The following is a 24,977-nucleotide window of genomic DNA, read 5'->3' on the forward strand; positions in this document are numbered from 1 at the left end:
TCTCGGGAAGGGCTCTCGCCCGTTTTTCGTATGAGCTAAGCAGTGGGGAGTTGGCCCGAGCCGATCTAACAAACAACATCTCTTAACAAAAGGTGGGTTGAGGAGGAAAAATCTGAGCTCCCCCAGTCTACCAAACACGCCCTATGCATGCATCTTTTTCGGCTATCTTTTCCATGTGCAAGAGCAGATATAGCCTGTTCTCACGCTGCATGTCTCTACAAGTCACTAACAATTTAAGCATAAAATTAGCTTATAAGTCCACCCAACTAGTGGTAACTGCATATGTCTGCTCACCTGGCAGCGCATAACGAATCTCCACCAATTGATCCGACGCCAGCCTAGGGGACCAGGTGGCAACAAACCCACACTCATATAAATTTATATACAAGCTATATATTTTATTGTTTCTTTAAATATTATACCTCATTTGTGAAATCTATTAAATGAAGAAAATACATGAGATTGGGTCACAAAACCCACTTCACATGTGCGATTCCTTCTTTTATAGATCTAGCCATGTCATCAAGCTATACAACCGGGGGATGTTGTTGGCATTAAATTTACAAGCAATTTTTCTTTTTGAGGGGAGGATTTTGCATGCTAGTTTTCCTTTTCGAGGCGACGATAATAACATTAACATCTTTTTCAGGGCGGAGAGAAATCTATACCTAATAATAAAGGAGCTAAGATTTCTGCCAAAATTTTCGTCAATACTTTTTTTTGGACCGTTTTGCCCTCCCACCAAATCACATAATACATGAAAATACCACCGTGGATGTGAAACGTTTTCTTGGTCTGATTGAGCGCTTGGGGATGGGCCTAGCTTGGCCAGCAGTTTTGGCCCCGCTCGGGCCATGATGGGCGGGCCACACGATGACACGACTGTGCTGCTATCCCAGCTCCGCATCCTTCGCTATATAAACATAAGAAGAATGGTGTTATGCTAGGTCTTGCATTTCTTCCCTTCAAGTTATAGTGACATCTTCCAGCAGTCTATCATAAAGGATGACATTCCTAATCCTTTGTACCGTTTGAGAATTATAATATTGTGCTCAATACAAACTATTTATGCAGCAGTTCTAGCATAGATTTTATATATTAAGATATTACTATTTTACATGGAAACTATTGGTTTAAAATTTTGGTTTGAGTAAAACTTTAATTTGTTTGTTGTGCTCTATGGTTTTAGCATTGTGGTTAGATAGTCAAATGGATATGAAATATCTCCTTTTGTCTCTAATTCTTTGCATCTCCCTTCTCCAGGAGTCGAGGTTTTGTTGGGTATCCTGTTCTTGTTGTCATTCTCTTGAGTACATCTCAAGAGATAAGAGCTACTCTCATCTGTGAGGAAGTTTTGGCATAGCTACACTTTCTGAAATATGTACTTTGATGCACTGTCCTCTTAGTATTTTAGCATTGCTACACTTGCTGTGTGCCCAAGTTTTTAGAGCTCAAGTTATCACCTAGCAGGAAATGTTTCTTACAGCTACTGTATGTTGTTTAACATTCTTCAAATGCTTTTCAGCCAAATTAAATGAGCTGATAATGACATGTACTGTCTGGAAGAAAAAATATTGTCATTCTGAATTTTTGTCGTGTACCTCTTGTGAATGCCAGCATACATTGGTTGCATCCTTTACATTTTTGAAAGTATATGCTGGATTGCATCTTTCAAAACATTTACAAACTAATATATACCTTACTATGTATATTTTATTTTTTAATTTATAAATATTTAGAAATGTAATTTGGATTAGTTGACGTGCACGTGCAAACTTACTAGTATGTAAAGAGATGCCCAGATTAGTACCACCTCGTTTCTTTATGATGAATTTTACCAGTTTATATACTCAAGTTTCCTGGATATCAACAAGTCGCCTAGAAAAGCATAATGAGCAGCCAACAGATTTAATGATCGAGAAGAGCCGAATACTCGGATGGCTCATATGGGGGAATTGAAATTAAGCAGCCGGCCCCATCCGGCGAGCTAATGGAAAACGACGGCTGCGGTGTGGAAGGGCAACCTGATGGAGTAGAGCCGGAGACGGTGCCGGAGACTGTGTGAGAAAGATGAGCAGCTGCCGGCTGCGGTGTGGGCTTAATACCGGTTACTCCTCTTGAGCAGAACACAAGCCGCCGCCGGATCGCGGCGTAGGTTGGCGTCCCAGGAGTTCTCCGTCGCGGACCCCGAGCCTCAATCTCCGACCATAATCTCCTGTTCGACCAGATCCCGGGATCCCAGATTGCGGAGGAGGACAGTCGGCGGCCCGACCTGCCTCCCGTGCGAGCGGCGGCAGAGGAGTGGCGTAGCTGCCCCCAGCGATGCCAACCGGCGCCCATCCCATCCCGCCCGCGGCCATCGTCACCTCAACGCCTCGAGGCCCCCGAGCGGCCGTGTCCCTCAACTGCTGTTTCGATTTCGGTTTTTAGCATGGAAAAAAATAGCGCGCTATTCCAACGCTAATAGCACGCTATAGCATATCTGGAGAGCCGACGCTACGCTATTTCGGCGCTATAGCGCTATTCGCGTTAATAGCACGCTATAGCATGCTAATAGCGTATTTTTAGACTCACGCTATTTTGTTATAGCGCGCTATTTTTTTCCTTGGTTTTTAGTGATATAAACTGGATGAGGGATTTCTGGCGAAGCTGCGCGGCTGCCCGCGCGTGCCATACGGAACACTCTTGGAAGAAAGATCGGGTGAGTGTCGCTGCTTCCTATGCCTTGAATATCACTGCCACTCTCTCCTACCTGCAGCGTTGAGAGGACAATGCTGATGGTATTGCACATTTGCACAGCTGGTACTACTCGCACCTTAAAAGTTTTTAGTTTTAACTTACTTTCATTGTTGGACAAAGATTTGGTACACATCTACACCAGTAATCTCTTTATTTTAAAAATTGAAATTAATATTGTCAAGTTATAAAAAATATGAAAAAATCATGATGTAGCCACTAACGTATCTCACAAATGAGCAAATTTTCAATTGAAAACAATGTATCGTTTGAGCTACACAAAAATAACAAATATGTATATCTGAACATAGTGATTTCAAATATCTAAAAAAGACAGACTTCGTCATTTTTTTTGTTGCTCAAAATAGAAAACATTTGAAATTGAGATTTTACATGATTGTAGGATATTTCATTACTACTTTTACATTTTTGTTTCATAATTTTTTAAATATATAAATATAAATTTTTGAATTTTCCAATATGCCAAGAGAACTTATGCCCGGGAGCCAAAATGAGTTTCCGCTTATTGTTGTAGAATTGTGTTGTTATTCACGCTTGATACTGGTTCTTGGAGAAGCATCTCACCATGTCAAGAACGATTTGCTCTATCGAAAAATATTTAACAAAAACAACTCATTGTAGAAAAGATGATTGTTTCTTTTAAGACCTTTGTGATTTAGCTCTTCTCGATGGGTGTTGCAATGAGGAGAATGAGAGAGCGATGAAATAAAGCGACACAACATGTACAAGTGTATGACACTAACCTCTCACATGGGTGGTGGGTTCTAGCATAAGAACGAAGACCGGGTATGGACGACAATCGGCAACATAGATCAACTGGGATAGATCTCTGATTTGCTCCGTAGCGAAGCACGGGCTTTGTCCTAGTAATAATAATATTAATAATAATCTCCATCTCCACTTACATAATTCTCACAGTTCGATGCTGATTTCAGATGGATACTTTGCTTCTTCAGATTAAATGTCATCATAAAATATAGTTCACCCAGAAGTGAATTTTTTAAGAAGAAATTTTTTTGAATCCAGGACCGTATGTTCATCGTTTTGCATTGTAGTCTGAGATTATATTCTCAACTAATATACGTTCGCTGTTACGAATGCACTAGCATGAGCTGGAATAGTTAGGCAGTTCTCAAAGATTTAATGTTCACCTCACTAGTATTCTTATCGTATTTGATAGAGGTTCATGTAATGCAGGATTCACATGAAAAAAGACTAACATGAACCCGCGTGAGCTTTAATTGCTACACCTATAGCGGTCGTTCCTACACAATGGCGGTATACTTGCGACAATTGATAATTATACTTGCGACAATTGATAATTTGCAAGTGTTGTCCTGCTGTTTTTAGAAAATTTTGCATGTAGCTTCAGAACGTTGGAGTGCGGTGCTTGTCTTGTTACATTTTGAAAGACATATAGGGTTTCATTTATTTTCTCAAGAATAACCCATCAAGAAAATACACAATTACAGCATTGGCACATGCATATACAAATGTAGGTCTTCACCGTTAAACAAAAACTAAAAAGAACCAAAGCTAAAAAAGAATCAAAGCTAGCATATCCCTGGCTTGTTGGTACCGAATCTAAATTTTTTTTGCATTGACTTCTCCAGATATGTATTTACAGACTTTCGGCCACTGCCTTTCGGTAGCTAGACAACAAGGTTATGAGAGCTATTCATACGGCGCCGGAGTTCAACTTGCTATGCTTAGCTTTCCGGTGCCCTCTCTCATATGCTTTCACTTCCATCTTGGTTTGAAATATGTAAATTTACATGAGTGAAAGTAATTTTTAATAAGGAAATTAGAATACATTATAATATTTACATTTATTTAAGATACCTATATATTTTCTCATGAAAATTATCTACCCCTCGCGGTTGAATTAATGTTGCTTATCTTGTGTATGGTTGTGTTACACATGTATCTCACTCAAGATCATAAAAAGTGGAGCATATATTCATAATTTAAATTTGCTTTTAAAACTATGTTTTATTAGGTAAGACTAGTATTTGAAAAAGATGGAAGGAAGTAGGAGACCTTGGCCTACATGTAGATGGGCTTGGACCTGTTTCTGTTACTCAACATGGACCAAACCTGGCCATCAGGCCGTGCCTCTGCCGTGCCAGCCCGAAGCACGTGAGGCTTAGGGTGTGTTTGGTAGCCCGGGCCACCTCAGAGTAACTATCTCCACTCATACATGTTGATCTTATACAAGCCCAACTAAGATTTTGTTGTTGTTTGGTAGCCCGGCCTGGTTGAGAGATGGTGAGTAGAGAAGTTGTTTGGTATAGCCTGTATAAGTTGAGACGAGCTGAGTCCGAATTTTTACACAAAGGTCCTTAAGCAGAATATAAAAAAGCAATCGGGTCCTTCTTTGGGGAGGCTAGCCGGAGATGCGATCGGCGGTCGGGCCGGAGCTGCGCTCGCGGCGCGTCGTTGATGATGGCGTGGAGCCGCGTCGAGGCAAAGACGTTCCGGCGGCGCGAGGGCACGCTCGGCGGCGCGAGGCAGCACGCCTTGGCGGCGCATCGTCGAGGCAAGACGCCCGGCGGCGTGAGGCGCACGCCCGGCGGCGCATCGTCGAGGCAAAGACGCCCGCGGCGCGAGGCAAAGACGCCCGGGCAACAAGATCGTCGAGGCAGCACGCCCTGGCGGCACGAGGCAGCACGCCCTGGCGGCGCGTCGTTGATGCTGCCGTGGAGGCCGAGCTCCTCCTCTTTCTTGCTGCTCGGCGAGGCCGAGCACCTCCAGATCTCCTGCTGCTCGTTTGCCGGACGGAGAGGCGGTAGAGGAGGTCGCCCGCCGGAAGAGGATCCACTTGATGGAGTCGTCGGCGGCGAGGGACAGGCGCAGGCGCGGGGCTTTCCACACACGGGGAGTTTCTCAGGGGAGGAGGAGGAGGGTCGGGAGAGGAGACGTGAGAGGAGGAGGAGGGGAAATGAGACGTGGGGTGGAGGTCTGGGGGTCTCGCGGGAGCGGCGGAATAGTGTTTTGCGGGATGAGCTCGCCCCGGATGAGCAGAGAAGCTCGATTTGAGCTTCGCTCTCGGGCAGGGCTCTCGGCCGTTTTCCATATGAGCTGGGCAGTGGCGAGTTGGGCCGAGCCGACCTAACAAACAACATCTCTTAGCAAAAGGTGGGTTGAGGAGGGAAAATCTGAGCTCGCCCAGTCTACCAAACACGCCCTTAACGGGCCTTCTTCCCTGCCTGCTTCTTCCACCTCCCCACCGGCCGGCCACCGTAGCAGAGCCAAGGGTTTCCGCCGCCGCAGCCATGGCCGCCGAGCGAGAGCCGAACCCCTCCGTCCTCGCCGCCGTAGAGTCCCTCCAAACCTACTCCACCGCCCTCTCCGATTTCACCTCCGCATGGAGCTCCCTCTACTCGGACGCCACCGCCCTCGACTCCGCCCTCGCCTGCCGCCTCCAAGGCTACTCCCAGCTCCAGCTGCTCTGCTCCGGGATGGACGGGACCGGCCTCCGCGCGTACCTCATCGAGCACAGGGAGGACCTCAGGGACCCCGCCGGCGCCCTCGACCCCGCCCTCCTGGTGGCCCCGGACCCGGGTCTCCTGGTGCTCGCCGCGGCCGCGGGGTTCTGCCGCGCGCCGCCGGGGGAGGGCGAGGCGAGCGGGGACGCCAAGGTGTCCTGCCGCCTGCTCATCGACCTCCTCGACCGCATTCGCGCGCTCGGCGTCAAGCCGTCGCCGGAGGCGCGCCAGGAGGCCAGGGCCGTCGCGGCGGACTGGAGGCGGAGCAAGCGGATCGAGGCGCAGGTGGTGTTTAAGAACGAGACCATCGCCTTTCTGCTTCTCGTCGGGGTCTTTGGCTTGGTGCCGGATGTTGGTGGCACTGCCCAGGTGCTCGATTTGGTCGTATCCATCTCCAGCCGGGAGCGCGCAGTCGAGATCTTCCTCGGCCTCGATCTCGACCTCGACAAGCAAATGCCAAGTAAGATACTACATTTTCCGAGGCCTAGCTCTTCTACACGGTTTGCTATCCCTTAATGTAATTCGATCTAGCGTTCTATACCACGAGTAGGCGTAGTTCATAGATATGTGTAGCATCAGAGCAGATTGCCTCTGTTATTTCTGAAATTGGCACTGTTAACTAGCACTGGATTTGTATGTTGGTGGATGTGTATGCTCTAGACATTTTTGTTGTCTCGAAATTGTTGATGCGTTATTGCTGAAACTTTTGCTGCTAGACAGTGTATATGGAGTATCAGGTATCTTATACACGGGTAATATAGACACAACACAATTATATGCCCAAACCCCATAAGCCCAATGTTGATATTCTTCAGATGCCTATATTGCTATGTTCTTTTATTTTCCTTTGTGCCTAGTTGTTTCCTCTACATCTTACTGTATCATGTCTAATCGGCGTGCTATTTGCTTTTTGCTAGGCCACTCCGGATTTAGGCTATTCTACTTCAGGTTTAGGATTTTTTTTTGATGCTGCCATTCTTCAGTTCTGATGTACATAACTCCATGCTAATGTATCTCAACTTTGTATGTTAAAGACTGCCTGCATTATATGTTAAAGACTGCCCGCATCAGTCTTGTATGTTAAAGACTGCCTGCATCAGCCTTGTGTGTTAAAGATCACCCGCATTCTGTGACCTGCAAGGGCTGTGATGGATCTTGTAGAAAAAAAAACCCAACTTCCAGGACTGGTTCGCGTATAAGCAATCTGTAATTCTGTGTATTGCTGTCTCTAGACCTGTGTCATGACTGAAGCGTCATAGACTAGCTAGCAAGCTATAAACAATCTGTAATTCTGTGAATTGCTGGTTGGCATATAATTGCGCTGTTTATTTCAGCTTGCTAGCTGCTTCTAATTTCTCGTTTTAGCAATCTTATGACGCTTGCTTTGCTTGTTGTCTAGTTTAGCAATATATCTTCCCCTATTATTGACCTCTGCTGCCTGTATAATTCTGTTAACCTCGTAGTGTCCTAATTCAATGCGCTTAGTTGGGAATTGCAGTGCGCGTAATTGTTTCTTTCCTTTTTTTTTGCCCCTCTTTTGCTCCCTAGGCACTTGGCAGTGTCCCAATTCTGTGTGCTTAATTCAGAATTGTAGTTCACTTCATTGTTTCTTTCGATTTTTCTTTCTTTTCTCCCTAGAGTGCAGCTTCTGTACTCCATAGTTTTGACATCCTTTTGGATGGCAATGGATATCATTGACAGCTCTGTTCAGCATCATGAATCATGAGATATTCTCCATTCTGTCAATGTAACCTGAGGAGATTTGATTATTTGTTTGGCCTATGCTGACTGTGATTTTCTTCAATTCGTTCAGTTGTGTAGCCTTCTGGTATGAGCTTTACGTTTTAAGAGTCACAATTTCATACCATTGTCTGTTCCACCTCTGATGTTTGGTAGTTCTATCAGCTGAGATAATGATAATATTAATCTCAATATGGCATTATTTTCTTTGCACAGTTCTCATTCGGTCAATGATAAGTAAAGGCAAACAGCTAGACGCGGTCAAATTTATCCAAGCTCTTAACTTAGTGCACAAGTATCCTTTATTGCCTATTTTGAGGTCATACATGAATGATGCGAAAAATGCTGGGAGCTTAATCCGCATCAGAGGGGGTGGTTCCTCTTCTCAGGTACAGCTCTGCTGTGGTATCATCTATTCTGAATATAATGTATTTAAGTTTGTATGAACAGTTGTTTCTTTAAATGCTTTGGCAGGATGCAGGTGATGCAAAAGAGCGTACATTGCTGGGAGCATTGCAGAAGTTCATTAAAGAACAAAAACTAGAAGAACTGCCTATTTTGGAAGAAGCTAATAACCGAATGACACAGTTGGATCAACAAAGTGCAGAGAGAAAGCGAGCAGCCAGCATTGCTGCTGCAGCTGCAGCTGCTCAGGAAGTTAGTAAGAAGCGAGCAGCCAACGCAGCTGCTGCAGCTGCTCATGAAGTTAGTAAGAACATTCTAGACTCCAGCAAGAGACGACAGCTTCCAGTGAATGTTGCACAGGGTTCCTTAGGCCAGAGCACCCATTCGGTGGACACATTGAGTCAACAGCTCATGTCAAGGCAGAGCATACCTAAAGTTGGAGTTCCAAATCAGTACCAAGTTGCTTCAAGCCATAATAACATACTTGCAGGTATCACTCATAATCCATTGCTTCCTGCTGGGAACCAGCGGCCCGTTGGTATCCAGAATCAGGCCCTGGTTGCACCCTCTGTTCAGACCCAATACAGTGGCGTGGCAGACTTCTATAATTTGGCTTCAATCAGACCAAGTGGTTTGAATGTTCCAAGTGCGACCACATCATCAAGGTCGAAGCTCTATTCTGAAGATCCCCTCGCTTCGGTTTCTCGAGCATCAGATAAGAAGGGTTCATCTTACAGCTATTCTTTGTCTAATATGTCAAAGTATAATCCATAAATAATGCTGGCTGATACCGGTGGACTAACATGGAGCGTGGGTTTCTACCCAAGGCCTGTTTAGATGCTAAATATAGTTGTTGATATCTATCTATACATGCTTGGCTGCCATCATTTATATACATGCCAAACATCTATTGGTGACCTCAGTGCCATAGCTGCAGTTTGGGGTGCACCTCCAGTACACTTGCGCCGTGGGTAATTAAAGATTTCTCCGTAAGAATATGTGTATTTGTTTGTCCCAGGAGACACTTCAGCAAGTTTTTCAAGAGAACTAGACATGCTTTGGACTTTAATATCACAATGACGCCTGTTTGGTCTATACACAAAACGACTACCGCTGCATAAATTTGCCTGTAGGGCAGGCCGTAGACAAGTACCAGAACAGTATCGATTACAGAACACACATACACCCAACAGATCAAACACACAAATCACTTTTCAGAACACAATACTTCGGCTGGATGACAGACACAAGCAAATCCCTCTACAAAATCCTAGTATTCCAGAGGAAATTTATTATCCTATGTCAACAACAAGCCAGGTGCCGGCGCGGCACAGATCAGCCATACATCCGGCCGTAACGGGCGATGAGATCCTTGACGACCGACATCACCGTCCTGACGTACATCTTGTTCCTGATCCGCGGCAGCAAACTGTGGATCCGCCGCGCTAGCGCCATCGTCTCCCCAGGGAATCTCTGAACATTCACACGGTCAGGCATGGAAGAAACACACGAGAGATTCAAGCTTGTAGCATGAGCTACTTACGTCTATGGTGGCATCGAGCAGCTTGTGGACGACGTAGTTGGAGTGCTTCCCCTGCACTACCTGGGCGAGCTGCGCGTCGTCCAGGAGCAGGAACGCCGCGAGCACGCGGCGCTGCTGCCCCGTGTGCTGGAAGCACGCCTCCACGACGTAGCTCCCGTAGCAGTCGAGGGACAGGATCACGACCTCGTCGATGAGGCGCTCCGCGAGGCGCTGCCTCATCTCGTCGTCACCACACTGCAGGACGTGTTGGATGAAGTAGTTGCTGCATGCCAAATGTATCAGTTTTAGATGGCTAGCTTTCGACCGATCCAATAGCAGTAACAAAAGAAGAAGGCCTATAATTTAGTCAAAACGTGTTCTGTGTTTGACCGATTTTGTTGGAAAAAATCTACGATATCAAGTAGAACAATACTGTAACAAAATATTTTAACATCTGTAGACCAAACGTCACACATCCACTCTAGACAGGTCTGACCGTTCAAAAAAAGGCGTCTGGATTTAGTTTAAAATACCAGGCCTTCTAAATTTGACCAATTTTATAAAAGATAAAAAGTCTACAATATCGACAATCAGTAATAAAATATATTTTGGGAGTAGCTAGGGCTCTCGGTCTTTAGTTTAAAATACCAGGCCTTCTAAATTTGACCAATTTTATAAAAGATAAAAAGTCTACAATATCGACAATCAGTAATAAAATATATTTTGGGAGTAGCTAGGGCTCGGTTGAAAGAGATACATGCACCACCACAAGGCCAGCAGCGAGGAGAATCAAATAGCCGGCCACGCCATGGATTTCCTTCAAGGAATCTCGTCAGTGACTCCAAAGCAACGAGAAAAACAGCAAAACCGGACAAAAAATGGACTATATGTATAGAGAAAAAGTGACGACGAGCCTCAGAGCAAGCGGGGAGAGAGAGTGTGAAGCAATGGGGAGAATGTGAAATCGATAGTAGGAGGGTGAGAGGAGAGAGAAACAGGAGAAAATGGTGGAGCTCATGGTGGCCGGCCGGGCAACAAATCGACGAGCCGCACGTTGATTTACGAGGACGGAGCGACTCTCCATATCTGGCTGCCGGAATCGAAAGGGGTGTGATAAAGCATGGCGATGGGGATCGAGAGTTGGGAAATACTAGTGCTAATAAAGGGTCACAGTACGGAGAGAGGACACAATATTTTAAAAAATGCAATTACATGATACCGTGCAATTCCACACAACAATTGTCTCATCTCCCATCGCCAGCGAATATAGTGGAGGAGCTTGCCAAGGAAATATAGGGGCAAAACACAAAATATCTATATCTTGGGGGCAAAGTGCTTAAAAAATTCTCTTCTAGGCCTTGTCATTTTCTTCCTTCACTAATTCTACAAAGTTGGGGGGAGGGGGGGGGGGGGTTGCCCCCCTGACTTGTACATAGCTCCGCCTCTGAGCGAATACTCTCTCCCCGTTGGCAGAACCCTAACACTAAGAACACGAAAGCTGACCATCAAACCTAGCGCTAAGACTAGCCCACTGCTAACTTCTAATCATGTCCCAATCTGGTGCTAATGGTCGATCGAGCACTACGCTAGTTCTCGATAAGCCCAGAACTAGCAAAATGGATACAACTTTTACTTCTACTATACTGTTTCCATCGCCAGCGAATACAGTTGCGGAGCTTGCCAAGGAAATATGGGGGGTAAAACACAAAATATCTATATCTAGAGGGAAAACTGCTTAAAATTTTTTCTCTTCTAGACCTTGTAATTTTTTTTCCTTCAGTAATTCTAAAAGTTGGGGGGGGGGGGGGGGGGGGGGATACTTACTCCCCAATTGGCACAACCCCAACTGTAAGAACACGAAAGCTGAGCATCAAACCCAATGCTAAGACTAACCCGCTAACCACTAATCATGTCCCAATCCAGTGCTAATGGTCGATCGACCACTATGCTAGTTCTCGATCAGCCGAGAACTAACAAGATGGATATACTACAACTTTAACTTCTACTATACTGTTTCTATAATTTAGATGTGGATAATTTTTTAACGTGTGAGTAATTCCTAGTCGATGCCATCTCTAATCTTATTTTCGACCCACATTGCAAGTCATGAACATCATGAATCACCAAGCAATCCAACTCATGCTAGCACAAATCATGGTGCAATCCTATGATTTGAGAGTAGACTGGAAATTAAGCTAGAATTAGCAAAACCAATTTTATAAATTATTAATTAGCTGGAAATTTATATACGGCTTGACTTTTGGAGAAAGGGGTATAGTGGTAAGGAGGGCACCTGTACTGGCCCGTGGCGATGACGTGGGCGTGCTCAAGGAGGATCTCCTGTAAGTCGCGTAGCTCGTCGCCTCTGGCTATGGCGTAGCACTCCACCAGGCACCTGGACCCCAACCCAGTCTTGGAATTGAGCAGCGAGCCAAATCTGTCGATGGCGTCGTTCACCAGAATCTATAATCAAAAAATATACGAGTTAATTCGCAAAAAAAAAAAAACAAATATACGAGTTGAGCTAGCCAGCCGTCAGTCACCACGTACAGAGCATGCATGCACGAGTTGAGCTGAATTTACATACCACGCAGTCCTCGTAACGCATGGTTGCAAAGCAGTGATGCAGCACTCGGTCTCCTCTGTCGTGCTCCAGCACGCCTTCACGCAGCAAGCGGTCCACCAGCATCGCGCACAGGTCGGCGTACGGCGCCGCCGCCGTCATCAGCTCCTTTAGGCATGTCTCCCTGCAAGAACCGGCCGACGGCCGTGTGTCCAGTAACTAACAACACAGCAAGAACGCAATGCCTCGAGCCCCAATTTTGGTTTGGCTACAGTAGTAATAAACTTGATGAATAGAACTTTGCTTCATACCCGTGATCGTGCTTAGCTAGTCGCAGCAGCGAGTGCCGCCCGTTGGGGTTGTGCGCGACGGCGGCGGCTTGGACGATAGCTCTGACCTCGACGTACCGCCCCGCGCAGGCGCGAAGCAGCGCCGCCAACACCTCGCGCCCCTCCCTGTCGTCCATCAGGTCGTGCACACGGCGCGTCGCCCCGGCGAGCACGCTGCGCCGGATCAGCTCGCTCCCCTCCTCCTGGAGCTGGAGCAGCCGAACCACGTGCGCAGCCGAGTTCGGGAACGTCACCAACTGCAGCTCCATGTCGCTGCAAAGCAGCTGCGACCGGGTTTCCTCCAGTGTGTGGCTCTGGCACCGCCGAACCGCCGGCGCTTGGGCCCGGATCGCTCTCAGCCTCTGGTTGATGCTACTGGCGTAATCCGGCACGGTCTGGTTGGCGATGGAGCAATGCTGGTATTGCAGGCTGTTGCTGGCCGCCGAGGGCGCAGGTTGGCACTGGCCAGCGCCGGCGCTCAACGAGGAGGAGGCCGCGACGGACTGGTACGGCCAGGGGCTCTGCGTGGGAACGACGAAAGCGTTAATGGCCGGCGCCCGGCTCAATGAGCCCATCTCCTCCAACGGGTAGTAGGCGGGCTGGGGCCAGAACTGCCGCGCGGCCTGGAGCCCTTGCATCATCCGATTCAGCGCCCCGTAGCCCTGCTCTCGCGAGGGCGCCGCGTGCCTGTGCTGCTGCAGCAACATCTCGTGCTCTGGCGCCGGCGAGGGGTCGCTGAAGCGCATCACGTCCAGGAAGAAGCAGGCGAGTTCAGCCTCTCGGCTCGGGTCCATGGCGTGCAGCTCCGAATCAATCGCGCTAGCTGGGTTTTCTGGAAGGCGATGGTCTACTAGGGCATACGTACGTCCCTTATACGTGTTGAACCTGGGGTCCGTTCACGAGTCAGATTCAGACTTGGACAGCTGCCGGACTCTCCTTCGTGCCGCATACAAATCGTAATCCCAATCGAGAGAGATCACAGCAACGTCCTCCCCTTCCAAATACGTGCTGCTTTGACTCGGGTCAGCAATTCAAGTCATACGTGGTCAAAACATCAGCCAGAACAGGTCGCGCGGGCATACCCCTTTCTTGATATGTCTGTCCTCGATCTCGATGTCCCGGCATTAAGGGCATCTACAACTGGGCGAGGAATTTCAGCGTTCGAAAATGTTCACGCGCGTCCCATTGCGTCGGTTGAAACGGTCGAAATCGACCGCGTGTCCGTTTGCGTCAGGTGGTTCCAGCGGCACGATACATTTTTTTCTTGAATTTCTATTTTTTTATAACATGAAAACATAATTTACATAGTTGAACACATGGGAAAAAACCCTAAACGCTTGCGCCTACTGCTTCTCCTCGTCGCTGTCGAGCACGACGAGCTTCGGTACCACCCACAGTCAATTGGGAACCGGCAGAACGTACACCGGGCGCGCCGGCGGTGCTGGAGGTGGAGGAGCCCAGTCCTGTGGCTGTGGCGAAGGTGGAGGCGCCCAGGGCTGTGGCGAAGGTGGAGGCGCCCAGGGTTGTGGCGGAGGAGGCCAGGGCTGTGGTGGAGGTTGAGGAGCCCAGGGCTGAGGTGGGGGCCCTCACGGGTTGTACGGCGGAGGTGGAGGCGGCGGTTGTGGCGTGGCCGAGTCCTGTAGCGCCAGTCGTAGGGATTCATCCTCCGACAGGCCCGGCGGTATGATGCCGGTGGCGTACCTGGGCAGCGGCGGCTGCACAGGCCGGTCGTTCTCCGAGACGAGGACACCGAGCCTCGCGATCTCGTCATCCGTCATGTTGTCCGGGTACTCAAACTTGCGGCCCTCCGCCATGGCTAGCCGCCATTCCTGGAAGATGTACGCGACGTAGTCGTTGTTGTCGTCCTTGACCTCCTCGTTGTGGTACGCCAACGCCTCGATGTAGTAGTAGTCGTCGTCATACTGCGCAGGCGTCGTCGCCTGCTGCGCACGCGTCAGCGCCTGTTGTCTTCGACGATGAGGCGCCGGTGGACGGTCAAGGGAAACTCCCTGTCACCCATGAACCTCGCCCTCCTCCTCTGATCCCTCTTGGACACGAGCCAGGTGCGCCAGCTGTCAGACTCGATGGCGTAGGCGGGATCGGCGTGGAGGTCCGGCGGCAGGTACCGCCTCCTTCGCCAGATCTCGGTGCTCCTATCTGGCTCGCGCGCAGGCACGGGAGGTACATGCACCCGGCGGTAGCTGAGCCGCCAGCCGCCAGGCATGTGCACGTCCCCCAGGCGTCGCACGGCGTCGCACAGCGTCCAGTTTGCGTGCATCAGCCTCCCCACACTGACGGGCAGCGGCACCCTGTTCGACCGCTCCTCCTTCTTGGTGCCGCTGCCGGACGTCTCGAAGTCGTTCTTCTTCTTCCCCATGGTGCTGCGGCGGTGGTGGTGGGAGTGGAGGTGTGGGCGATGGAGGAACGATGCCGGTGGACTTTTAAGGCCAGCCGCGCGCGGGAAGCGATGCCATTGAAGGCGGCGCAGAAGCCCAGCCGCCGCCCGCCAGTGCGCGCGCAGAAGAGGCAGCCGCGACATTGATGGCGAAGGCTGCGGCGCAGACGCGGAAGCGCTGACCGCGGAAGCGATGGCCGCGGAAGCGATGCCCTCGATACAGGCTCGCTTCCAGGCGGGCCCGGTGGAGATGCGAGCGGTCACTTGGTGCATCCGCGCAGTGTCCGTCGCGACGCATTCCAGGCGCAAATATGCCCCAGGTTTGCGTCGCCGCTGACGGCCATGTCACGATGCGTCGCCCCGCTGGAGGTGGTACCAGATGCATTTTCGTCCCGGGAAGACGCAAATGGTCGTTCCGCGACGATTTCGGACTCCCACGTCCGTTTGCTTCGGTCGAAATGGTCGAAATCATCCACGCGTCCATTTGCGTCGGGGGTAGCTCCAGCGGCACGACGCATAATTTTTTTTCCATTCATAAAGTCATAATTTACATTAATAAAAAACATAAAAAGGCCATAAAGGCGTGGTAAAACTAGGTACTGCCTACTGGTCGTCGTCGCTGACGAGGTCGATGAACTCCAACGTCGGCCATGGAAGCAGGTACGCCGACGGTGGAGGAGGTAGGGCAGGCTGCGGCAACTGCGGCCAAGCCGTCGCCTGCGCAGGAGGCTGTGGTGAAGGTGGCCAGGGATCCTAGGCCGGAGGAGCAGTCGGAGCGCGGTCGTTGGAACGCGTCGACGTGGTCGGAGGAGTAATGCCGCGACGCCGCCAAGCTACGCACGCTCGCGAAAGTCGAGGCACGCCATTAACGTGGCCCTGAAAAGGCTGCAGCGCGCCCGTAAGTAATGCCGCGGAAGACGAATCAGCTGTGCCCTTACCAGGCGGGCCCGTGCGAGGGCCGGGCAGACGACCGCTGCGTCCGCAGAGACGCAAACCTGGCGCATATTTGGGCCACGTTTATGTCGCTGCGGACGGCCCGATCACTATGCGCCGCCCCGCTGGAGGTGGTATAAGATGCATTTTCCGTGCGGACGCAAACGGTCGCTCAGCGTCTGTTTGCGCCGCCCCGTTGAAGATGCCCTAAAATCTAATTTACATAACTCAAAATTAGCCTAAACACATTTCAAAAAGAAAAGCCTAAACATGAACACCTAATCTGATAATGTAAAGAGAGGCCACCATTGCTTGATGAAGCCATTAGTACCTGCTCATCGACGTGCGTATACGACCAATGTTCGCTGCTCTCTACAGCAGCGGGCAACGGTGACTTTCAGGCTATCATAGTTAGTATCATGCACATTAATCCCATAAAAATGCTGATGTGGTAGCTAATTAAGAAGGAGAGAAGAGATTAGAGTAACATAGGTAGATACTGTATCACATGTCACGAGAAAAGTTAATTCAAACAAATCTTGTGCACAAATTTGCATTGAAATTCTAAAAAGTAATAAATATAGCATGATACTAACCACTATAGAGATAGTATCATACACAAGTATCATACCTCGGGACGCTAAAGACACACCACCTAGGGTATGCTTAGCGAGGGAGAAAGCCTTCGGGTGTGGGAATTTCAGGAACAGAGCACCGTGTGAGATCGTCACCTCAGAGTGGCCGGCTGTTCACTTTTATATCTTGCGCTAAGGCCTTAAATGTTAAAACTGAATCCAAATTAACGGTAGTTTCGATTATTCTAATGGCCCTATTTCCATAATCAAATCAAAGGCTTTCAAATACATCCATGTCGGCTATGTGTTTCTTAAACTGATCGGGCGGTAGTCCTTTGGCAAGCAGATCCGCCAGCATTGACTTAGTGTTAACATGCTCGATCTTAATGGTTTGATATTGGACTCTATCTTTCACAACGTGATACTTTATGTTGATGTGTTTGGTAGCACCACTCCTCAACTTGTTGTTACTTGAATAGAAAACTAGAACTTTGTTGTCGCAATACAAAGTGAGTGGCTTTGAAAGACTTTCAACAACTCTTAAATTTAGGATACAATCGTTAAGCCATACTGCCTGGCCGGTTGCCTCATAACATGCCACAAACTCATCTAAGAGTTTTCTTGGAGCTTTTCCATTAAATGGCTTCTCCTGCTAGGGTGAAGATATAACTTGAAGTAGTTTTCTTAGTATACACACCCTGCAAAGTCTGCATCTGAATAACCTATAACCTCAAGATTATCATATCTATCATATGTGAGCATGTATCCCTTAGTGCCATGCAAATATCTCAAGAATTTCTTAGGTCCAATCTTGGATTTGACTGAAATTTGCCAAGCATCCCGGTAACAAATGCTAAGTCGGGGCGTGTACAAACTTGAGCATACATAAGACTCTCGACAGCTGAATCATGAGGGATCGCCTTCATTTGATCGATCTCAAATCGATTCCCTAAACTTTGGAATTAACCAAACTGATCACCCTTAACAATTGGAGCAGGCGTGGTAGAATAACTTTGCATATCGTATATTTTAAGCACTTTCTCAATGTCTGATTTTGATATAACCCTAATACTCCTATGGACCTATCTCGGTAAATCTCACTACCCAAAACATAAAAGGCATCACCGAGATTCTTCATATCAAAGTTTGAGGAGTGGAATCCCTTGGTCTCATTTAGCATATTCGTATCGTTACTTACCAAAATAATATCATCAACATAGAGTACCAAGATTATAAGCGAGGTGTCTTTAACCTTCATGTTGATGCAATTGTCTAGCCATTTCCCTTAAAGCCAAAGTTTTCCGTGGAACTTGAGATACCACTCTCTGGACGCTTGCTTTAGTCTAGAAATGGATTTCTTAGGACTACATCCCACGTGTTCCTTGCCTTCTTTTCGATAAAGGGAATATATTAATATCAAAAGATACAAATTACACCCAGCCTCTGCAACAACGCACCACCCTAATGGCACTACGGATGCACACAGCCAAAAAAAGAAAAGAAAACTAAGAAACAAAAGTCTCGCTACAGTATCTCGGGCCTAACAGCAGCAATACATCCACCGTCAAGACAACACCTGAAATACAGACTCTTCAAAAACGACGCCTTCAAGAATGGAACAGTGCTCTAACACCGTCGTCGCCCGATCAAATATTTTAGGTTTTCACCCTGAAGATAGCCCCCGCTCTCAAAACAATGCCTCCAACAAGGTCATTGCCAGGCACAACCAGTTAAGGCCAGTTCCTTGCCTTCTACAACAAAACCTTCAAGTTGAGCCATATAAACATCGAAATCAACCCCGTAACTTTGAGTAAAACCCTTTGCTACAAGCCTTACCATGAACATTTCGATCTTCCCTTGAGATTCATGCTTAGTTTTGTAGAACCATCTACAACCTACTGGTTTGAATCTTTCAGGAATTTCTGCTAAATCCCAGACATTATTTGTTCTCATAGATTTCATTTCATCCTCCAAGGCTACAAGACATTGGGGGGAATGCTCACTCATCGCGGCTTCCTTAAAAGAATTTGGGCCATCTGCCTTCCCAATGTCATTTATTTGCTCATTCAGGTAAACCTGATAATCACTAGAAATGACATATTTCCTCTCTCTATGATTCCTTAGTGGCGCGGGATGCCGTTGCAGAGACAGTTGAGGGGATGGCTAAGGTGGATCATCATTAGGCCTGAAATCCCTATCATCACGTGCACCATTTGAGCCCACACCTCCATTATTAGTAACTGGAGACGTGGGACCAAAAGGAAATGAGTTCTCTTGGATATTCAGTTGTGGAAACATTAACCCAAATTTCCTCAAGATCTAGATCTATCATCTGGGATTGTGTGCTCCCACTGATTTCTGCATTTTGTAAGAACACACCATGTGACATTATCTGGGCAATAAAAGTGTCATCCCTTTGATTTGAGCGGATATCCAATAACAGCTCACATTCTTATGTCTAATTTCTTAAATTGCGGATTAAAAATTCTTGCCTCAATGGGATAGCCGCACATTCGTAGGTAATTCAAAGTGAGTTTCCTTTCGGTCCACAATTCATAAGGTGCCTTAGGTGCGAACTTAGTGGGAACTTGGTTTAATATGTGAACGACTGTCTTCAATGCTTCTATGCACAACATGACCGTGAAATTTGAGTGAAAAAGCATGCTATGCACCTCTATGCATAAGTGTGCGATTGCGACACTCGGCCACTCCATTTTGCCGAGGTTTGCCAGGCATGGAGTACTGAGCCGCTATGCCATTTTCCTCAAGGAATTTGGCAAAGGGCACAGGAATTTGCCCATATAGGGCATGCATCACATAATATTCACCACCTTGATCTTATCCCACTACTTTAATTTTAAGATATGTTTGATTTTCTACTTTGGTCTTAAATATTTTAAACTTATCAAGTGCTTCAGAACAATTGCTAATGGGATAAATCCATGACGGGAGTAATCATCAGTGAAGGTAACAAACAAGTCAAAACCATCAACTGATTTCACAGGAAAAATGACCACAAATGTCAGTGTGTATAAATTCTAAGCGACATGTGATTCTAATGGCCCCTTTCTTCCGATGCTTAACATATTTTCTCTCAATACAATCAAAACATGTGAGGGTAATATCAGTTGACGGGGTTGCCAGGGTGGCTCTGTGTCCCTGCGACGGTCGTGCTCCATGACAGTCGACGGGGCACTTGTTTCGGTTTTCGGCCGGTTTTCCGCTAATAAACTGGCCAAATTCTGTACTTCTTATTTATTAATGAAAATGGCAAGTCTTTTGCCTCGTTTCAAAAGAAAAAACATGTGAGGGACACAATTGTTTGTCATTATTTGATTAAAATTTTCTGTAGCAACGTGATGTTTTTTTTTTTCTTCCAGCCAAGGACAAAGCGGGTAATATCATTTTTCTTGTAGATAAAACATTCAAGGAGATGGATAGTTATCAAGGTGAGAAGAGAACTCCGTGCCATTGCTGAACAATCGCTGACCATTTTGTTTGATCACTTTTTAGGGTATTATGTCACTATTAACTTGCGAGTCTTCTGGCTGGCCAGAGTTTGAATCCCGTGGGCGCAATATTTCGCGTGGATTTGGCTCAGTGCTCACACCATTTCTACCTTAATTAAGATGCCTTAGGCTCTACCTGGTGATCTTGTGTTATTATTAGCATGGGAGATCAAGCGGCATGCTTGATAAGCTCCCCCAACCAACAAAAAATAAACATGGGAGGACACAAAGAATTATGGATTATACATTTGATTGTGTCTTGAATTGTCTTTTAAATTTTGTTAAATTTGCAGGACAACTACTCCCTCCGTCCTTAAATGGATGTCGAAGGTTTATCTAAAGTGGGATGTATTTATACACTAAAGAGTGTCTAAATACATCTAAATTTAGATAAACTTGCGACATCCTTTTATGAATAGAGGTTGTATTAAACTAGAGTCAATTCTAAACAAGAGAAATTGAGCAAGAGAAAGAACGGAAGAATATGTGATCATTGAGCTCTTTTACGGTGATTGGCATGGAACTTTGGTTCCGTCTAATCGAATTTTGGTTCCGTCTAATGTAATTTTTCGTGACCGTTGATTAAATCTGTGATAAATTTTTTGTAAGTTCTATAATAATATGATACCGTAAAAGAGCTCCGGAACGGACATTTTAATCAGTGTTCCAGAAAAAAAAATCAGAATCAGATCGGGATTGTGATACATCTCGATAGAGGATTTGTGATACTGTACATCTCTCGATAGAAACGAGCGCCCGTCGCTGCCACGCAGCCGCCGCCCCGCCGACGCCGCCCCGCAGCCGCCGCCCCACAGCCGACGCCCCACCGCCGCCGCTGCCCCGCAAGCCGATGCCGCCGCCGCCCCGCAGCCCCTGCCCCGCAGCCGCCGCCACGCAGCCCCCGCCCCGCAGCTGACGCCCCGTCGACGCCGCCGCCCCTCTCCCCGTCGCGAGTCGCCACCCCATCGGCCATCGCGGGGACTCACGGCCCCGACCTCTCCGTCGCTGCCGCGAGTCACCGCCCGTCGGCCCGCCTGCCTTCAGGTATGAAGCACTAGTAGATAAAAGATTCATCTTCTCATTTAACCTGCCAGCCTAATCCCAATGTCGTAGCAATCTTCTGATGTACTTCCACTGAAACTCAGATGCTTCTTGTGTCGTTCATGCTATTGTAGGCAGTCCTAGAAAATAGAGAAAAAACTAGTGATGAAGATAACTTAGAACGACACACAATGTTTATCTTCTATTCCAAAATGGCAGCAGAAAAAAATAGGTGAAAATATAAACTAGCATTAGATCATGAACTGCCCATGCAAATACAAACACAATATTAGCTTCACAGCTCAGAGGTATCTGAAATATGCGCAATGCACATAAAATCTATTAAACCTAGTTTAAGTTCTAGGCAGGAATCAACCATCGGTAGTACTATTTTAGTAACCGGATGTTAGGTTTAGTGATTAATTCCTCTGTGGTAGGAAACAGAAAAGAATAATCGTTGTGCTGTTGTATAAAGTTATTATGCACACCATGATGCGATCTGAATCATAGCCGTGTAGTACAAGCTGAGTTTGCGCCTTGATTAGCTGCTTAGAAGAGGATTCCCTTAGCTTTGCACATACCTGATGCTCTTGTTGCTGCTAGTAAATTTCAGTACTTTGACTCTCTTTTCATTCTTGGGTAGATCAATTGCACCTCTTGGTTACTCTTATCACACGTTTGTTGATTTCATTTTTCGTTTTCACCTCTGCGTTGGCCTTACTGAATAGTTTAGGAGCTAAACTTTCAGTCTTTCCGTTCAATTTTCACGCATGTAGCTCGTTTCAGCTGGGCAGAGCATATACGGGAGTAAACCAAGTGTGCTGGTTATCTTCGTGGTCAATTTGTGTGATCATCGTGATCATGGTTCTCTTACCGGCCTGAGACGTTGTCGAGGTAGCTGTTTAACTTTATTCTTATGAAGAATTCTTCGATATACCGAAATCAGGCAAAGGGACATCGTACCTAACCCTGTAATACAATAGAGTTAACAGAAGAGGGCAGGTTTTGCATGCCACCGTTAATGATCCAACCGTTGTACCTTTTGTCAGCGGGCAAGTATGTTGTCTGCTTGCTTCTATTGCTTGGCTCGTGCATGTGTTGGATAATCCTTTTAAAATTCCAGGTGCCTTTCTTTTCATGGTGCATATGAAGCTCTCAATCAGTGTTTTATTGAGCTTTTGTTCACAATACCTAATAAACTCTTGTAGTTAATGAACTAGTGTATAGATCTCACAGTCTTCCTGTGTTTCACGTTTGCTGTTGCAGAAGGGGTCTACGAATTTACTGTTTTTAAAAAAGAAGGGGTTTCAAGGAGCTGGAGTGGTTCGCCGACATGGACCTGTTCCACCACCATCATTCGCTCGCCGCCAAGAGGGGCAGAACCATGCAGAGGTCCCAAAGCTCTTCAGCTCGCCGCAGCCCGCGAGCAACGCAAGCTTCTACAAGACAGTCGGTGTGCGCCAGAGCAAAAGGGCACGGGTGGAGCTGGCTAACGACGACGAGGACTACCTCATCGTCCCTGATCTTGGAGGAGATATCTGAATTAAACAGTTCTTAACTACAATATATATGTGTGACGATGTAGTAATATTCATGCATGTATGCAAAGTATATACTAGCCTTTTGTTTAGTTGCCAATGAACATATGAAACTGTAATACAATTCGAGGAAATAATTCCAGAACGAAATGGGTTTCAGGCATGCGTCGAGTTTGCCTGTTGCGTGTGTTCTGTTCATCGAGGCAGAACCTTAACAGTTATGTACCATCACCCGTGAGAGTTGGAAACATGTAACTATGAAGTTCAGTGTTCCAAGCTTTTACTGTGATTTTACAATCAACGTGTGAACAGTTTACATGTATGCCTACTCAGCTCATTGCTAAATTAGAGGCTCAGAATGAAAGATCACTGGTACAGGGCATGCTTGAACTAAAGCCAGACGGTGTCACTGTAACCATGCACTTAAAACAGCCAAGGATTATGACACTTCTCCAGCAATGCTTCAATGGAAGAAAAAAAAAAATCAACATCCAAGATTCTAGTATTTGCCAACCGGTGACCATCTAAGAAGACCAACATCCAAGAGAGCGTGGAAGGGCCTCCTCTCATCACATGGCTCAACAGAAGTCTTCACCAGTGGCCTGGACTCAGAAGCAGAATTACAAGAGTTCAGTAACAGCAGCATCAGCGAATATTAGTACTGTACATAATTAAAATTTTCTCGGAAAGAGGAAAGAACTGGAGGAGGTGGACAACCTTACAAGATTATCCTTCTGAAGTGCATTCAGACTCTTGTTCAGATTATTGGCCATAAGCATATCCTTCTCAAACGAAAAACCAAGTTTGATCGCAGACACTAGGCATCTCCACTCGGACTGGCCTCACTTGCGGTGCCAGGAACGCCTGAAAGTCTCCTGAAACCCTGTTTGACCATCCATCATCTCCTGCCCAAAGCACCAGCATCTGGGGCGTGAAGATCACATTGAGCCCAGCCTCGCCGTTGGACCCAGGGTGCTGGTCTCCTGTTGCTTCAAGCACTCCCCTGAAGAAGCAAAAGCAGGGCACAATTATGAGGAGACTGCAGAGAGTTTCATTCCACGCATCCTGCAAGTGCAAATGAATACATGTCATGGCAAAAAAATTAAATGAATATGAATTATCTGAAACATAGATAATGAAGAATATTATTTCCCTTTCTTTCCAATGAATGAATGAAGTGTAGTTAAATTGCATCTACGAATTATCTGAATCATGTAATCTATATTATAGCTAAACTGTAACCAAAGTAGAGTCAGATCAGCAGTACGTACATACACTGAATGGTGTTTGACTGTTTGGTGTACCTTTGCCAAAAATCTAGCGGTGAGTTGGGGGGATGGTATCGCAAACTTACGGTAAGCAGGCAACGATCACACAAGAACTACAAGATCGGTGGTCTGCAAGCGAGGGCAGCGAGCGGCGGCTGGGCCTTGGACCCTAGAATTGTCAACGAGATCGATCAGGAGCCTGACTATTCTAGCCTCGTCTTCCTCCCCCGCCGCGGATCCACCGCTACTCCTCCCTTGCCTAGCGCCGGCGGCCGGGTCCGTACTGCCATCCACACATCCACGCAAAGGATTGCCAGGGCAAAGTGACCACCGTCGTGATTTAGGAGACGAGTGACGGCAGTGAGCGAGAACGAGATCGAGAGAGGAGGACGAGTGAGATCAGGACTGTGATTTTGTTCTAATAGTTTCTCCTACCCAATGACTATAAGATTCGTGCGACGACTTTAAGATTCATGCAGTTTTATCAGACGATTTGGCCGCTGAAAAGGACGTTCGTTTTTTACTACTTTTCGAATATATATTAGAGATTCCGGTCCTACAGATTTTGGTTCTGGACCCACACTTTTGGTTCCGTCAGTTTGGTTCCGTCAATTTACCACCATCAGATCGAGGTCGATGGACGGTTATTAAAAATGCCAATCATTGTAAAACTTGTAGTGATCATTTAGTCATAGTGCATGTTGGGGCAGGGGTAAAATGTGACCTCATCATAATTCGAAGATTGTGAGCTACAATGTTGCATCGTCTATCATGAACTAACAGTAACAAAGCAATGATTCGTGATGCACTGCCCTCATCCAGATTACAAACAAAAGCAGAGCATTAAGAAATCCAGATGTAAGTTGCATGGCCATGTAACCAAACCAGCGAGTTCAACATGTGTATCAGACCAA

General features: G+C 46.9%; 1 protein-coding gene and 2 long non-coding RNA genes across 3 annotated transcripts; 2 read left to right on the forward strand and 1 right to left on the reverse strand.

Annotated features, from left to right (window-relative positions):
• The first annotated feature begins 5,903 nt into the window (after positions 1–5,903).
• On the forward strand, positions 5,904–9,312 carry LOC127297080 (FRIGIDA-like protein 3). Its single transcript, XM_051327333.2, has 3 exons — positions 5,904–6,705; positions 8,202–8,374; positions 8,460–9,312. The coding sequence occupies exons 1-3, from the start codon at positions 6,033–6,035 to the stop codon at positions 9,162–9,164; spliced, it is 1,551 nt and encodes a 516-aa protein (XP_051183293.1). The 5' UTR covers positions 5,904–6,032; the 3' UTR covers positions 9,165–9,312.
• An 11,811-nt stretch (positions 9,313–21,123) lies between these two features.
• LOC127297079 (uncharacterized) lies at positions 21,124–22,960 on the forward strand. Its single transcript, XR_007848873.2, has 2 exons — positions 21,124–21,260; positions 22,524–22,960. It is a non-coding gene; the product is annotated as an uncharacterized lncRNA (long non-coding RNA).
• Positions 22,961–23,058: 98 nt separating this feature from the next.
• LOC139830704 (uncharacterized) lies at positions 23,059–24,474 on the reverse strand. The gene is made up of 2 exons (XR_011743945.1): positions 23,513–24,474; positions 23,059–23,397 (listed from the first exon to the last, which is right to left on the reverse strand). It is a non-coding gene; the product is annotated as an uncharacterized lncRNA (long non-coding RNA).
• Between the last annotated feature and the right edge of the window lie 503 nt (positions 24,475–24,977).

This window comes from Lolium perenne, chromosome 4 (assembly GCF_019359855.2).
Source record: "Lolium perenne isolate Kyuss_39 chromosome 4, Kyuss_2.0, whole genome shotgun sequence".
NCBI lineage: Eukaryota > Viridiplantae > Streptophyta > Magnoliopsida > Poales > Poaceae > Lolium > Lolium perenne.

What these genes read in the sequence shown, in the direction of transcription:
- LOC127297080 (XM_051327333.2), top strand. Translation starts at nt 6,033, where the DNA reads ATGGCCGCCGAGCGAGAGCCGAACCCCTCCGTCCTCGCCGCCGTAGAG. An exon ending in CCTCGACAAGCAAATGCCAA is followed by an intron (nt 6,706 to 8,201) that starts GTAAGATACTAC and finishes TTCTTTGCACAG; the next exon opens with TTCTCATTCGGTCAATGATA. An exon ending in GGGGTGGTTCCTCTTCTCAG is followed by an intron (nt 8,375 to 8,459) that starts GTACAGCTCTGC and finishes ATGCTTTGGCAG; the next exon opens with GATGCAGGTGATGCAAAAGA.